This window comes from Mchenga conophoros, linkage group LG3, assembly GCF_057382185.1.
Source record: "Mchenga conophoros isolate Kocher_MC1m ecotype Shallow Benthic linkage group LG3, M_conophoros_male_GT1.1, whole genome shotgun sequence".
In the NCBI taxonomy this organism is placed as follows: domain Eukaryota; kingdom Metazoa; phylum Chordata; class Actinopteri; order Cichliformes; family Cichlidae; genus Mchenga; species Mchenga conophoros.
In genome coordinates, this window is record NC_140528.1 from 80,142,089 (window position 1) to 80,157,703 (window position 15,615).

Sequence of the window (15,615 nt, forward strand, 5' to 3'; positions counted from 1 at the left end):
ATATTCAACCTACTCAAGTTAAGTTACTTTATTTTTACAACACATTTAAACACATCAGATATTAAGTAGCTGAGACATAATAAAAAATATATTTTACATTATATTTTATTCAGTTTTATAATGTGTTTTCAAAATAGTCCAGTTGAGGGACTTTATGGGCCAACAAAAGTGAAAACCAACCATCTGGTAAGCAAGCCCTTGGTGACAGTGGGAAGGAAGAACTTTTAACAGGAAGAGACGTCAGGCAGAGCAAGGCACAGAGAGGATCCATGATCTGCCTGGACCTGTTCAAGGGTGTGGAGGCAGAAATTACAAAGATGCATTGCAATTATTAACAAGATATTCTAGAATGCCAATGTGTTTTGTTTAAAATTTCCAGCAGTAATTATCCCTTCCTGTTTCCTGACTGTGTCACTGTTTCCTGTCCTGTTGCTGTCCATGTCACTCCAGGCTACTTGTATGTCACCTGCCTCATTCAGAACTGCTCGGACAAAATGGTGACGGCACAGTTCCTTGGAAAAATTGATCACAACTCGCTGCTGGTGCAGGATGACTACGTATTTGTCAAGGTAAAAGAGGAATACATGTGCATGAATGTTTTTATTTTACACTTTGAAACACTGTGCTATATAAATGTCACTTATCTTCTCTCATATTCCAGACTACTGCCATTCTATTCAAACTAAATTTTAAATCCTGTCACGTATCCACTCCATTTTGTCTGATGCATTTGTTAGATTCCACAGCACCTAATATTCTCAACATTACATCTGACTGCTGCATTAATGAGAAGACAGGAATTGCTCCTCTGATGGTTTCAAATTCTATTTTAATGTCTCGTGTTGCAGGTTATTGTTTTGTCTTTGTTCCATTTGAACTCGTTCAGCTTTTCACACAGTAGACAGCATTTTTGTACACATTTAATAAATACTATTTGTGTTGTGGGAGAGGAAATGTGTACACCTATGCATTTGCATGATCATATAGTCCATCTGTTCTCCTCTGCCTGTCCAATTCAGGAAGTCTGGACCCTATTCCAGCCCTGCAACCGCAAACAGGTTTCAGGGCTAACACAGAGAGACAGACAACCATGTTGATTCACATTCACACTTATGGGCAATTTAGAATCACTCAATAACCCTTTGAACTGTGGAAGGAAGCCAGAGTACCTGGAGAGAACCCACAAAGACATGGGAAGAACATGCAAACAGCAACCTGACCACTAAGCTATATGATATGGAAAACATGAGACAGGAAATGCAGGGGTGAGCTAGAAAACAGTAACTGAACTTCAAAAGGAGGATTATCCGTTGGTCACTCAACCGTAGAGGCCATCATTTTATAGATGGATTAAAAATTGAACAATACATTTTTCTCAAGCTAGTATTTTTCTTATCACAGGGTGTTCAAGATGTGATACTGATAAATTGCATAGCTTAGCCAAGCTTAAACATTATTTTAAGCTAGAGTGTTATCAGAATTATAATCATATAGTCTGCATTACAGTCAAATTGAGATTTCAGGTTATGCATAGGTCTCAGGAAAAAATTATGATTGATATTATGATCTTTTCCCGAGCTTAGTGAAATAGTGAAAACTTCTATTTTCTTCCTCTTTTTTGCCAGAAACAAAACTTGTCTCCTGACTAATACATTCTTTGTACTGTACGTCTCTAAAGTGGACCCAAAATCTAGGCAGCCTCCAAGGGTCGAGGCAGAGGCACCTATACTGCGGCTTTTGTTGCATTTACTTTCCAGCACTCTGTAGATAGATACTTTAATGATCCCACGAGAGAAACTGTTGCATTAAATCAGCAGAATAAAAGAATAAAATTACTACAGTCTACAATAAAAAAGCAATAAACAACAAAGTTAAAGTCTTATACTATGAGATAGTTCTATATACATAATACTAGTAAGGAAAAACTGAGCAAGTTTTTTTTTTTTTTAAACCTGCATCTCCCCAGTTATTTCTCTTTCAGCATTTGTGTATATGTTGTATCTGTCAGTGTATCTATTCAGTTGCAGCTGTGTTTGCGCTTACAGCTGAATTTGCAGCTTTATGTCTGTTTTACTGATAAACTCTTGCTGCCCAGATAACATACAGTGCTGTCACTTGAAATGGAAAAAGAATTTCTATTCGTGATAGTGTGCGGAATTAATCTTGTCTATAATTGATTTGCCATGCAGTACAGTACTGCACACTCTGCAGTGGCCAATAGTTCAATTCTATTTGCATGGAGAATAGACATGAGCTGGTATGCTAGAGGACAATCTCCACAGTAGGACAAAGTTGCTCTCTCTGGGTGTTGTCCCCCTATGTATAAAGTTATGTGTGCATGAGTGTTTGCATCTGTGAGAAGAATGAAAACTCATCAGGTCACTGTAGACTGGCCCATTATCCTTAAGGGATAATTCTCCTAATATTTCAAGCATTACATACAGATATCAGGTTTGAAGAACAACACCTCAAACAATCTTTACTAGCAGTTCTTACGTGTTTACCTATAATGAAACCCAACACCTGGCAGTTCTGTGAGTGATGTATGTGTGCGAACATTTACTGCATGTGTCACTTTCCCTTTAAAGTAATTGTTGATACTTTCATCCCCAACTTTATAAGGTGAGGTCTGTTCCTTGATCATTAATATGAAAATTATCATAACCATTGATCAACAACTGATCAAAACCCATTGATCAAAGGCCATGAATACCATTAACAGAGAGAGTTGGGGAATGGCTGCAATCACAGCTTTGTAAGATGGCAAAAGATGGTTTCAGTTATTGTGCAAATGTAGTGTTTATACGGCTGGGGAAACCTGCAGTCAACTGAGACTGAAGAAGTCACTTGGATGAGTGATGAAACGTTTCTTCCACTGAAAACGCTACGTCCAGATGAACAGAATCAACCTTTTGTGATCGACTTACCTGGATGATTGAGCATGCATCAAGTACAATACAATACAGTACGATACAAAGTGCTCTGACTGGTCACCTTTAATCTATGAGGTCCTAATTAGAATAATCTCTAACCTAACTGAATAACTATGTAGATTTGAAAGCGTCCAGAACAGCAAATAATGGAATACCTTTTGGAAAATTAGTTTTCAGAGCTCCACACTTTGAGAATTAATGTAAAAAGTGTGTTGTGGATTATGATACCTAAACACAAGTCTCTATACTGAGTACAGAAACTAAAACAAGGTACATATAGACAAAGAAAAAAACTGGAGGTGATGATAGACCAAATACATCTTGTCACTTGCATTGCCAGCTTTTCATGTGCTTTGTCAGTCTTTTTTTTATTTTTTCTCCTTTCAGTGTGCTGTTATGTGGTGAACATTTCCCGTGAGGTTTTCAGTTTTTTAAAGCCCTTCATTGTTCATTAAGTTCACCTGTTTGTTTTAACCCTTCCTTCAGTTGGTTGGTTGTTGTCTAGTAACTTCTTGTTTACATGTTCCTTACTGTGCTCTGTTCTTTTATTATGATTTTGGGTTTCATTTAGTTTGCTGGTTTCCTGTTTGTTATTTTAAGTGAAGGCGTTTTCAACAACTGGCAGCCTGCAGTCCTAATCCTTTCAGCTGCTGGGGGTTCACCCAAAACATTTCTTTCTGAAACTGACAAGTTTATTGATTTGCAATGAAGTACTGAACCTCTGACATTCAGCTATTCACACAAGTTTCACAAACACAAGAAACTCTGGCTCTTTGTATAAATTTTGTCCAAAAAAAAAAAAAAATCTTAATGGTATAAACAGATCTTCGGGGTACTTTTCCAACATTAAGGCACTACATAAATATGCAGAGTCAGAGCTGAGAATGCAGCTCTCATCCCACTCTGCCAGCCGTCCTTTAGAAAGTGATTCCTTTTGAAACCTCAGTCCATGACACTTTCTTCAGTAGCTCTCATTTTTTAAAAATGGCTTTTTTTGTTTGATCCCTCTGCAATGCTTATCATTAAAGAAAAGTGGAACTTACCTGCTCCTTTCAATCACAAGCAATGGCAATAATCACAGCTCAGTCTGAACTCAGATGACAGAGACTGACATCTCCATGAAGGGAAAAAAGGCAAAGTCAAAAATAGAAGCACTGAATGCAAAGTTATAAACCTTTCCTTTTTATTTTGACAAAAGAAAAAATGGGTTTTTTTTAACACAAAAAAAAAAAAGGAGTTTCAGTGCTGCTCACCTGTTTCAGAACATGGTTAACTCATTTCTGAGCCTGTCACTTGGGATATGACACATTCAGCTCTTGTTCCAATCCACTGTCAGTCACCAGTGCGGTCTCTTTTCTCCCAACTCCCTCTGCTAAACTGTAGAATCACCTGTTTGAGTATTCTGGTTCGTGCTATGTGAGCTTTTTCATCGTCTGAGCACTCAGCAGGACGACGGCATGATTCAGCCTTTTACCCATTTGTGAGTTGAATGCCAAGGTCTGTGCAATGCGCAGGAGTTTCTTTGCATTTACCTATCAGCACAGACTGAGTCACCGGCAACAGATGGTGAACTGTGCACCTCCACCTCCACAATTAGTCAGCTGGACATTTGCAGATGTTGAACATTTGATTGTTTTTCTGCAGGACAATATTTAAATGACTGGATGAATTCAGCCTTAATATGTCTCTTGATGCTGTGTCACTCAAATTGTTTTCTGTTTCACTCTTGCCTCGTTTTTAATCTCAGTGCATTCAGCAGCTTTCCCTTTAAAGTAATATACTTATGGGTCGTATGTCTATAAAAAATTTAAAACTGTTTGACTATATTATAACTGTAGAACTGTTAGACTGTTATTCATGCTGTTGCTGTTGTTTTTGCTTATTTCCCAGGTCACCACAGGCAATCGGACCAAGCACTATGTGTCCTACCGACGGAATGAATTTGTCCAGATGAGGTTTCCTAAGTATGCCTTACCAAAGGTAATGGACGAGAAAATTGGTGCATCTTTTGCTAATATTGATTTAAGGTTGACACAGTTTGCTCCCTGAAAGACTTCTCAGTCTGAATTATGCACGCATCCCTCAGGGATCAGTGTTTTGAACACTTTCATTTATAGTTGTTTAGCTAAGAATAATTACAAGAATTCAGTGGAATCAGATTTATTTTTACTTTTGACATTAAATGTGTAGGTTCTGTAAAGTCATTACTGATGAAACCCACACCATTAAGTGAACTGCAGTTTGTATTCTGATATTTGCACACACTTATGCTCACATTCCATGTGTGACCAGGTTCACAACAGTATTTCATGATACTCCATCGCTAGAGCCCCGCACTATTGTATCTTGTACAATATTTGAGGGACTAGCGTACACCATATATACCCGTGTATCAGCACACACGGTTACAACATTTACTTGGAAATGATGAATTTAAATAAGACAGTACCAGAAAAGTTTGGGATACTCACCTATGTGAGTTCATTAAATTAGACCAGACTGGCCTACCACTCCTTGTACACACCACATTACTTATACATATTTGCTGTGTGATTACTTGATTTACTGGTGAAGTGTAAAGTGTGTAAAAAGTGTAAAGTAAAGTGTGCGTGTTAGTCCCCATAGGGAAATAGTTCCTCTGCATTTAACCCATTCACCCAGTGAAGCAGTGGGCAGCCACCAATGCAGCGCCCGGGGAGCAGTGTGTAGGGACGGTACCTTGCTCAGGGGTACCTCAGGGTAGCCGTTCAGTGGAGTCGAACCCCCGACCTTCCGATCATGGGGCCACCACTCTACCTACTGAGCTATCCCTGCCCTGGTGGAAGTACTCTTGAAGTACCCTTTCACATTACACATACGTTACTATGTTTTATCCTATAACTGAGGATTTGAAAACAGCCATGTGACTAACTAGGTCAGTCTCATTGACCTCATCTACTGCTTGGTAATCCTTTCACTATCAAAACACTATATGTGTGTATTTTTATTTTTTTTATATCTTAATGTATAATTTATGTTCAAGTCTGTATCATGCTGCGCTGCACTAAATTTCTAAGCTAATAATATTCTCACTGATGCCAGGAGTAGACAAGCAATGCATTTGAACCATCACATTCTTTGGATTTTTTGCTGAAATCCATTGTGTATCCTTGAAATAGAAAGTCCACAGACTGTTGCAGGTAACTGAGAATCATGGAAGGTCCATTATTTCAAAGTTCTGTTATTATCTGTTCAGACACAGGAAGGCATGCTAGAATGATATACTGTAAATGTGTCCCATTCCCCATACAAAGGGTTTAGTGTGAAATTTCATGTTCCTAACTCTATGGATTCAAAACTTTTAAAATCAAACCCCTTGTTCCAATATGTTCCACTTCTTTGTTGGTCTCAAGTGTTAGTACACTACCTGCACTCAAATTAATCCTGGAACTGCCCTGATACATGATAACCTCCATAAAATATTCACACCTCAGCATTGATCCAGCAGCATCTTATGTCACTCACATAGCCAGAGAGGATAAATGAGCTCCACTTCAATACAGGCCAGTATTGGAACCTTTGCTGTCAGCATCAGCTGCACAGGGAACCATTTTAGTGTGACACTTGCCAGAGTGCTATTGAACTCATCTGATTGCATGGTAAGCCTGAGGAAATCTTTCAAGATTTTTGTTTTTATTTATTTATTTTTCTTGGCTTTAAACTAAGCCCTTTTAGCCAGACACTGCGATTGTTAGTCTGTCACTGATAATCTTATGCAAGGTGTTTAGCAACACGAATACGTAAAATACTAACCCCACCACTTACAGAAATCTTATAACCTGAATTGTCTGGCTACTTCAGCACCAAGAGCTCCACAATTTCCGTGATCCTTAAGGTGAAAGGAATTGAATTACACAGACAAACACACATCTGGGGATCTGCTGTAATGGGAAGCCAGTGGATAAATTAGTTTGTGTGTAAGTATGTGTTTAGATAAAATATGCCCTAGTTACTCTCATGCTCATCGCTCCCTCTGTCTCTCTACATGTGTCCTCTTACTTGGGTGAGCAGATAGGTCACGCTTTGCGAAGCTTTTAGGTCGAGCGACATGGGGTGGGGTGTCAGGGCAAAGAAACAGAGACAGGCGAGAGGGATGGTGAGAGAGAGACTGAAGGGGGAAGATGAGGAGAAAGTGTGTGTGTGAGTAAGGGGTTCCATGTTTTTCCACTGTTAATAATTGAAAGGTTGGCAGATAAAAAATGCAGAGGCCATGAGAGAAAGCAGTTTTACTGTGTCCTGTGAGACCTGACCCAAGTGATGGATTAACCACACACCCACCCACACACACCCACACAGGTGTGAAATCACAAGTAATAATTGTTCCTTTTTGCTCTGCTTCCATCTCCTCTGGCCACTCGGAATGTGATCATGTTTCTGGGGTTTTTAACACTTTGTTTAACTATCAGTGTATCATTGACCAGACAGTGTCTTGTTGGTGCCTAGTAGGTCCTACGGAAGCAGTCTGCTGACTTGGGTGTGCATGGCTGCCAGTGGCACTGGGACACTAGTGTTTATTGATGATGTAACACAGGACAGAAGGAGCTGAGTGGATTCTGAAGTGTTCAGAGACAAACTGTCTGCTCAAATCCAGCTAAGTGCAGTCAAATTGATTGGGCAGTGTTTTATAATACAGATGGACAATGACCTAAAATATACGGCCAAAGCATCCCAGGAGTTTATTAAAGCAAAGAAGTGGAAATGTCTTGATTGGCTAGGTCAGTCACCCCATCTCAACCCAACTATGTATTTCACTTGTTGAAGACTAAACTTCTGACAGAAAGCAAAGAAAAGCGTCTGGACTTCTTTAAGTTGCTTGAAGACGTTTCACCTCTCATCCGAGAAGCTTCTTCAGTTCTGAGGTCAAATGGTGGGGAGTCCCAGATATAAACCTAGTGGGAGTATCCCCCCACAGAGGGACAAAAGGACCCCCTGATGATCCTCTAATCGCCTGAGCCAAGGTGTGAAACTGGGTGTGGGTTCCAATCAGCCAGAGTTTCGGGTGTGTTCATTGTGAAACCTGGCCCCACCTTATCATGCGAATTCCTGAGGTCAGATGGCCCAGGATGTGAGTGGGCGTTAAGGCGTCTGGGAAGGGATCTCAAAACTGGATTATAGATGGCAGAGAGTTGGTGTCGTAAACCCCCGCCTCTGTTCAAAGATGGTCACTCACAGTGGACATAGATGGCTTCTTTCACTCCTCTTTCAAACCATCTGTCCTCTCTGTCCAAAATGTGAACATTGGCATCCTCAAAAGAGTGTCCTTTATCCTTAAGATGCAGATGGACTGCTGAGTCTTGTCCTGTGGAGGTGGCTCTTCTGTGTTGTGCCATGCGCTTGTGAAGTGGCTGTTTGGTCTCTCCAATGTAGAGGTCTGAGCATTCCTCGCTGCACTGTACAGCATACACCACATTGTTAAGTCTGTGTTTTGGCGTTTTGTCTTTCGGGTGAACCAGTTTTTGTCTGAGCGTGTTGCTGGGTCTGAAATGCACCGGGATGTCATGCTTGGAGAAAACTCTCCTGAGTTTTTCTGATACACCGGCTACATAGGGGATGACAATGTTGTTGCGCCTGTCTTTCTTATCCTCCCTCGCTGGTGTCTGATCTTCTTTTCAGTGCCTCTTTGCTGACTCACCACTACATATTTCAAATACAACGAAGGCTTTTACAGACAAAAACATGGCTGTGCCATGGGCTCCCCCGTGTCACCTATTGTAGCCAACCTTTACATGGAGAAAGTGGAAAGGAAGGCTCTTGGCTCTTTCAAAGGAAGAGTACCCAGCCACTGGTACAGATATGTAGACGACACCTGGGTCAAAATCAAGACACAAGAAGTGGAATCCTTCACTGTGCACATTAACGCTGTGGATAAAAACATCAAGTTCACCAGGGAAGACACAAAGGACGACTGTTTGCCTTTCCTGGACTGCGCCGTGCACATTGAAGAGAACGGCAACCTCAACATCGAAGTTTACCGGAAGCCCACACACACGGACCAGTACCTCCTCTTTGACTCCCATCACCCTCTGGAACACAAACTTGGAGTAATTAGGACCCTACACCACTGTGCAGAACATGTTCCCTCTAAGCCGGAAGGAAAAAAGAAGGAACACACACATGTAAAGGAAGCACTCAAAACGTGCAGCTATCCTAAATGGGCGTTCTTAAAGTCAGCAAAGAGGCACAGAAAAGAAGATCAGACACCAGCGAGGGAAGATAAGAAAGACAGACGCAACAACATTGTCATCCCCTATGTAGCCGGTGTATCAGAAAAACTCAGGAGAGTTTTCTCCAAGCATGACATCCCAGTGTATTTCAGACCCAGCAACACACTCAGACAAAAACTGGTTCACCCGAAAGACAAAACTCGAAAACACAGACTTAACAATGTGGTGTATGCTGTACAACGCAGCGAGGAATGCTCAGACCTCTACATTGGAGAGACCAAACAGCCACTTCACAAGCGCATGGCACAACACAGAAGAGCCACCTCCACAGGACAAGACTCAGCAGTCCATCTGCATCTTAAGGATAAAGGACACTCTTTCGAGGATGCCAATGTTCACATTTTGGACAGAGAGGACAGATGGTTTGAAAGAGGAGTGAAAGAAGCCATCTATGTCCACTGTGAGTGACCATCTTTGAACAGAGGCGGGGGTTTACGACACCAACTCTCTGCCATCTATAATCCAGTTTTGAGTTCCCTCCCCAGACGCCTTAACGCCCACTCACATCCTGGGCCAGCTGATCTCAGGAATTCGCATGATAAGGTGGGGCCAGGTTTCACAATGAACTCACCCGAAACTCTGGCTGATTGGGACCCACACCCATTTTCACACCTTGGCTCAGGCGATTAGAGGATCATCAGGGAGTCCTTTTGTCCCTCTGTGGGGGGAAACTCCCACTAGGTTTATATCTGGGACTCTCCACCATTTGACCTCAGAACTGAAGAAGCTTCTCGGATGAGAGGTGAAACGTCTTCAAGTAACTTAAAGAAGTCCAGACGCTTTTCTTTGCAAGCTCCTTTGACTACGATGACCTGGATGACTGAGAACCTTCACAGACATTCTGACAAAGGCCAACAAACAAAGAGCAACTGAAACTAGCTGCAGTAAAGGCCTGGCAGAACATAAAAAAGGAGGAAACCCAGCATCTGGTGATGTCCATGAGTTTAAGAGTTCACGCTGTTGTTGCCAGCATAGGGTTTTCTAGACAAATAAACTGGACAAATAAATAACTGTCATTTATTTGTCCAGTTACTTTTGAGCCCCTGAAATGAAGGGATATTGTTAAAAATGCTTTAGTTCATCACATTTTTAATATTTTTGTTCAGCTGCATTTGAGTTGTTTGGTTAAAATTCATTGTGCTAATATACAGAACCAAAATTAGAAAAATGTTGGCTCTGTCCAAATATTTATGGGCCTAACTGTATGTATATACACATTAGTTGCAATGACACACTTTCTATTTTTTAAAAAAACAAAACAAAACCAAAAACACAAAAAAACCCTGTGTTATTTGAATCCACAAGCCAGTAAAGACTTACGAGACAACAGATACCCATCTGAATGAATAGAGGCATGCAGCTACAGCACAATAAGTTTCTCTAAAGCAGAATTTCTGAAGAGTGATAAAGCTGTAAAATGAGGCTTTATTTTTATGTGCAGCCAATTTCATAGGAGAAAGACAGGCTGTAGGGTGTATGTAAGTGGCAAAATCAAAGATTTTTTTACTTTAATCTCAAAATAAAAATAAAAACAACTAAATGAGGTAATAGCTGTAGGGCATACTGTAGATGACGGAACTGAATATTTGGTTTTATTAAATGCCTCATTTTACCAGAAAACAGATGTTTTCTGTTGAACATGTCAGGCTTTTGATATAAGTAGATGTATTAAGGTTACTTAAAATGACTGAATGTCTGTCTCTCTGTGTTAGCCCTGCGACAGATTGGCGACCTGTCCAGGGTGTACTCTGCCTCTTGCCCTATGATAGCTGGGAAAGTCTGCAGCCCTCATGACCCTGAACTGGATAGGTGGAAGGGAATGGATGCATAAATGTTAAAAAAACAAAAAAACCACAAAAAAAACAACAACTTTATTTAAACTTTCTGGACTTGCATGTGTAATAGTTATACATATGCAAGAGAATTCTCTCCCCAACTGGTCACAGCAGATGGCCGCCCCTCCCTGAGCCTGGTTCTGCTGGAGATTTATTCCTGTAAAAAGGGAGTTTTTCTTTCCCACTGTCGCCAAAGTGCTTGCTCATAGGGGGTCATGTGATTGCTGGGTTTTTCTCTGTATGTATTTTTGTAGGGTCTACCTTACAACATAAAGCGCCTTGAGACAACTGTTGTTGTGATTTGGTGCTGTAGAAATAAAATTGAAATTGAAGAATTTGTCAACAAACAACACTCTCCATTTGCCTTAATTGGTGACATGTTGAGTCAGAGATTATTTGTGTGCAAGGAGTGTTTTTCCAGAACCACCCATTCCAAACACAAGGTCAGCTGTGGGCTAAACGTCCTCGTGCTGCTGCTCCATTATTCCAGTTTTTCTTCTTGTAAATTTCTAACAACACGACTGGAAAGTAATCCTAAAAGGAATCTCATTATAAGATACATGAATAGTTTATTATGACTCTAATGTCTTTAGATATGAGAGACTTAAAGTCTGTTAAATGGGATGTATAATGTTATGTGCACATTAAGCATTTTAGCATCTCCTAGTGGTTAGCTTGGAGACTACCGTCAAGTGAATTTTTCTGTGGCTTGGCTTGTGCATAATTCTTTATTTTCATTGAGCATATTTCTGTTTTGTATTTTTGTAGTTTCACAAGCTCTGGGAAAGCACTGTAAGATGTACATTGGTGAAGACAAACAAGTAAACAGCCCTCAACTTTACTTCCACATCTGACTCATCATTTAACGCTTTCAGTGCCTGCTGCATATGTTTAGCTATCTGTCACTTCGTGCAACAGAACCACGCACGCAGGGGACAGAATAGGATGTATAAGAATCCTATGTGCATCTGTATTACCAGGTACAAGCTGAGTTGAATAAAATGAAAATCCAAACAATCTCAGGAGCTGTCAATGACATTGTGAAGCCAGAAGTCCAAAGAAACACTTGTGGCTGTCAATACCACATTTCAGGATTGCAAGGGTGTGTTCTGCTGCAGAGGCAGAATGCTGCAGTGAAGAAGCAGTACATAATAAATGTGAAATAAAAATAATATCTTAAAAAATAATCTGACTTTTTCACATCAGGACAACAGTCAAAACTCTGTGACCCATGACAGCTAATTTTTCAGTATTTAGAAATAAAAGCTTGACCTGTAAGCATTTTGAGTGAGTGCTTATAATTACTAAGAGAATTGATTTTATCTTTAAGAGGTATGTGTAAGACAGCTGGATGAGATCTTAAAGCAGTTAAATCTTTTAGAAAGCTGAAATGTGTGGGCCGACTGTATCAAAGACCTCTTTACTGAATTCAGTAATGTCCACGGGGCATGATGGGGATTTTAATGTGATTAATGTGATCTGTTAGAGTGTGAAAGGAAATGAGCTCAAAGCTGCTGAGAGAGGGTGAGCCCACTGAAGAGGCTATTATGTCCCAGCTGACTGCCGGGGGAAATCTGGCATCAGATGTTGTCCTTTTTTTTTTTTTTTTTTTTTTTCCCATTAATTAAATGAGCAAGACGTTCCTCGCACCATTCTGACCAAGGCTCAGTGATGTTACTGTAGGAAATGGGACAGTGATGGAGTATAATCTGTCAGAAAGATGTCTGAAATAATTGTACATGAGCCACCGGCAGGAGTATTGAGAACGGGCATAAGTAATAGAAGTTTATAAATCTCCTTCACATGTCAACCAAGCATTTGCTTTTAGCACGTGGCCTGAAATTCAATTTAAGACACTTGTGTTTTCAATTCAGTTTCCACCCTGATGGCCAGCAGGGTGCCAGTGGAAACTGTGGTACTGTTGGTCAAAGAGAAAGGAACAAGCTGAGGTGTTAGATGAGGTGAGAGGAGGGATTGTGTCTCAGCATCCGCTGACCCCACTCTGTGATTGTATGTGACCACTACGCTTCTGAGCGTATGCCTAGCTGCAGGGTGGCTGTAGCTCAGGAAGTACAGCAGGCCATGCCAAGTATTCTTGTGCAAGATACTAACCCCAAGTTGCTCTCCGATCCATCCATTGGAGTATGAATGTTAGCTAGGAGGCACTAAAAGCTTAGAAGAAAGTGAATGTGGGACGTTGTATAGAGCGCTTTGATTACTCTGGGAGAATAGCAAAGCGCTATATAAGAATCAGTCCATAGCTGCTTGGTTTTATTCAACTGTGGCCATGGCAGTAATTGAAACACCTGAATTCAATTATTTGGATATTTGAGTGAATCCTTTAGTGTACTTCATCACAATGGTAACCATTTAGAGCTCCTGTTGTATGTTTCTGAATGGCTGCCTGAAAAGGTAAGACAGGGAAAAAATAAATAAATCAAGGAATGAAGTATTTGGTAACATGACCAACATGGTTGTCCTGCCTTTGTAAGACTTCTCAGCTATTGTTCTCAGTGATCCATGTAGACACTGTGGTCACAGGCTTGTACACCAATCATGGCTACATGATTATAAGTGATTACTGTTAAACCTTTTTCTCTTACTATACTTTTACTATAGACTGTAAACATCAACGTATGGAAACAAAACTTTTAGGAGGCACGGCTGAAGCAAGGCAGTCAGAGCACACAATGTATAAGTCACTGTGAAAATCCAAAACAAAGGATTGTTAGGATATGCAAGGGTGAGATGATTGATGGTCAGTCTTGTACGTATGCCTTTAATAGTGAATGTTGTCTGATAACATTATTAAAACCTGCTGTCTCTTTCACCTAAATGTAAAACAAGATGTACGAAAACATCTTTCACTTTCACAATTTCCTCATTTTATTTTATGCCTCCTTCTGCTAGTGTGTACAATTTAAAGTCAGGGGATCCTTATTTTCACTCATTCTTGTGGTTTGTTTTTGCTCCACACAGGGTTGGTAGATTTTTCAGGATGTGCACCCAGACAGTTTCCTTTCATGTGTAAATGTAAATTGAGCTTTACATTCTGCACCGTCTCATTATAGTGTTCTGCCTTTGCCTTTCTAGTGTTATTAGCACTGTGCTGAGTTTGGATCAAGTACACAGTGAAATACACCGCTGTGAAAGAATATTTTCCCTCTTCCTTCCTTTCATATTTATTACTCTAAAATGTTCAGATCATCAAATGAACTTTAATATTATAGCGTATGGCAGATTTAATTTCATGAAAATCTTCAGGTATTTTACTAGCTTAGAGTAAAGAGGTTTTACTGTATATATTAAGCAAATGTTTTTTTAATGGAGGGGCTGTTTTTTTTTTTTTTTGTTTGTTGTGTTTTGTTTTTTTTTTTTTTTTTACACATGGGAGTCTATGAGTACAAGCCTCAAGTGGGAACCTGAGAAACTATCAGTTCTGTAATTGCTTCATTTTTCAGCACTAGTGGTTGCCACTTCAAGAGTTTCACCCACCACAAGGGACCAGAATCTGCCAATTTCCAGAATTCTTGATCGTTGACAGGCAGATCAGCCTCACGCAATCAGGCAGGCAAATCAAGCATGTGAGTGTGGAAAGGACACTCACAGCCACATGGTAACCCACTAAGGCTACATCCACACTAGCCCAGGTAGATTTGAAAACAGCGTTTTCGTCTGAAAACTGTACACGTCCACACTAGTGTTTTCAATCATTTTCACAGAGTTGTGTGTCCACATTGAAATGACCAAAAACGCTTTTGGGCTTTTTTTTGTTCACCAATTCTGCTTTTTGTTTTTGTGTTAAAAATTAAAAGACAATTAAGATTGCATGTATCCTTGTTACAATAAGGATTTATTGATGAAAAAAAAATGTGGGACATACTGTAGTATCTCAGGCCATTAAATATGCTCATGTGTTTCCCTTTTTAATAACCCTTACCTATATTGAGACAACAGTGCTTTTTTCCATCTTTATCACATCCGATTCCTGAGTTGAGTCACAGGATATTCTTTTCCTTCCTACTCTGTTTGGCCACTAAATTGAGGTCTTCCACCCAAGCATTTCCATGAATACTGTCTGCATATATTTACATTGTCACCCCAACAGTCCTTGGTGTTGGTGTATGATTGTTTTTTTTCTTCTTTTTGTGTTGTTTTTTTAGTCCCTCTGGTAGGTGGAGGACTATCTCTGAATGTTAAAAAGGCATCTGAAGCTAAAGTTTAGACATTTTTCAGTTCCAACTCCTCCCAAGCTCCATACTGCTGCCTCAGATGAACTGTCAGCCAAAAACAGGCTGCAGCGCAGGGCTTTAATGGAGGACTGGAATAAAGAAGAAAGAAAGAAAAGGTATATGGAGTTGAAGATGCAAGGAGAAGTAAATGAGGTGGAATATTTGTGTTTGAACTGAAACATGATGGTGTCATTATGAAGACTGCTCATTTATTTTTTCATTTAGAGGCAGTGTTGCATGGTAATGTGTTATACAGGAATGACAATATATCTGCCTGGAACGTGCAGCATAACAAACGATGTTCTACTTTCATCATATAATAGTTATATTCTTTGATGGTTTGTGGTTGAGT

General features: G+C 40.1%; 1 protein-coding gene across 3 annotated transcripts in view; it reads left to right on the plus strand.

Moving 5' to 3' along the window:
• Positions 1-15,615, plus strand: part of sorcs2 (sortilin-related VPS10 domain containing receptor 2) — a 359,359-nt gene that overhangs the window by 292,215 nt on the left and 51,529 nt on the right. For all 3 annotated transcript variants that reach the window (XM_085267444.1, XM_085267445.1, XM_085267446.1), the window contains exons 7-8: positions 451-569; positions 4,824-4,913. In XM_085267444.1, coding sequence (XP_085123570.1) covers positions 451-569; positions 4,824-4,913 — 209 coding nt within the window. The remainder of the gene's footprint in view (positions 1-450; positions 570-4,823; positions 4,914-15,615) is intronic.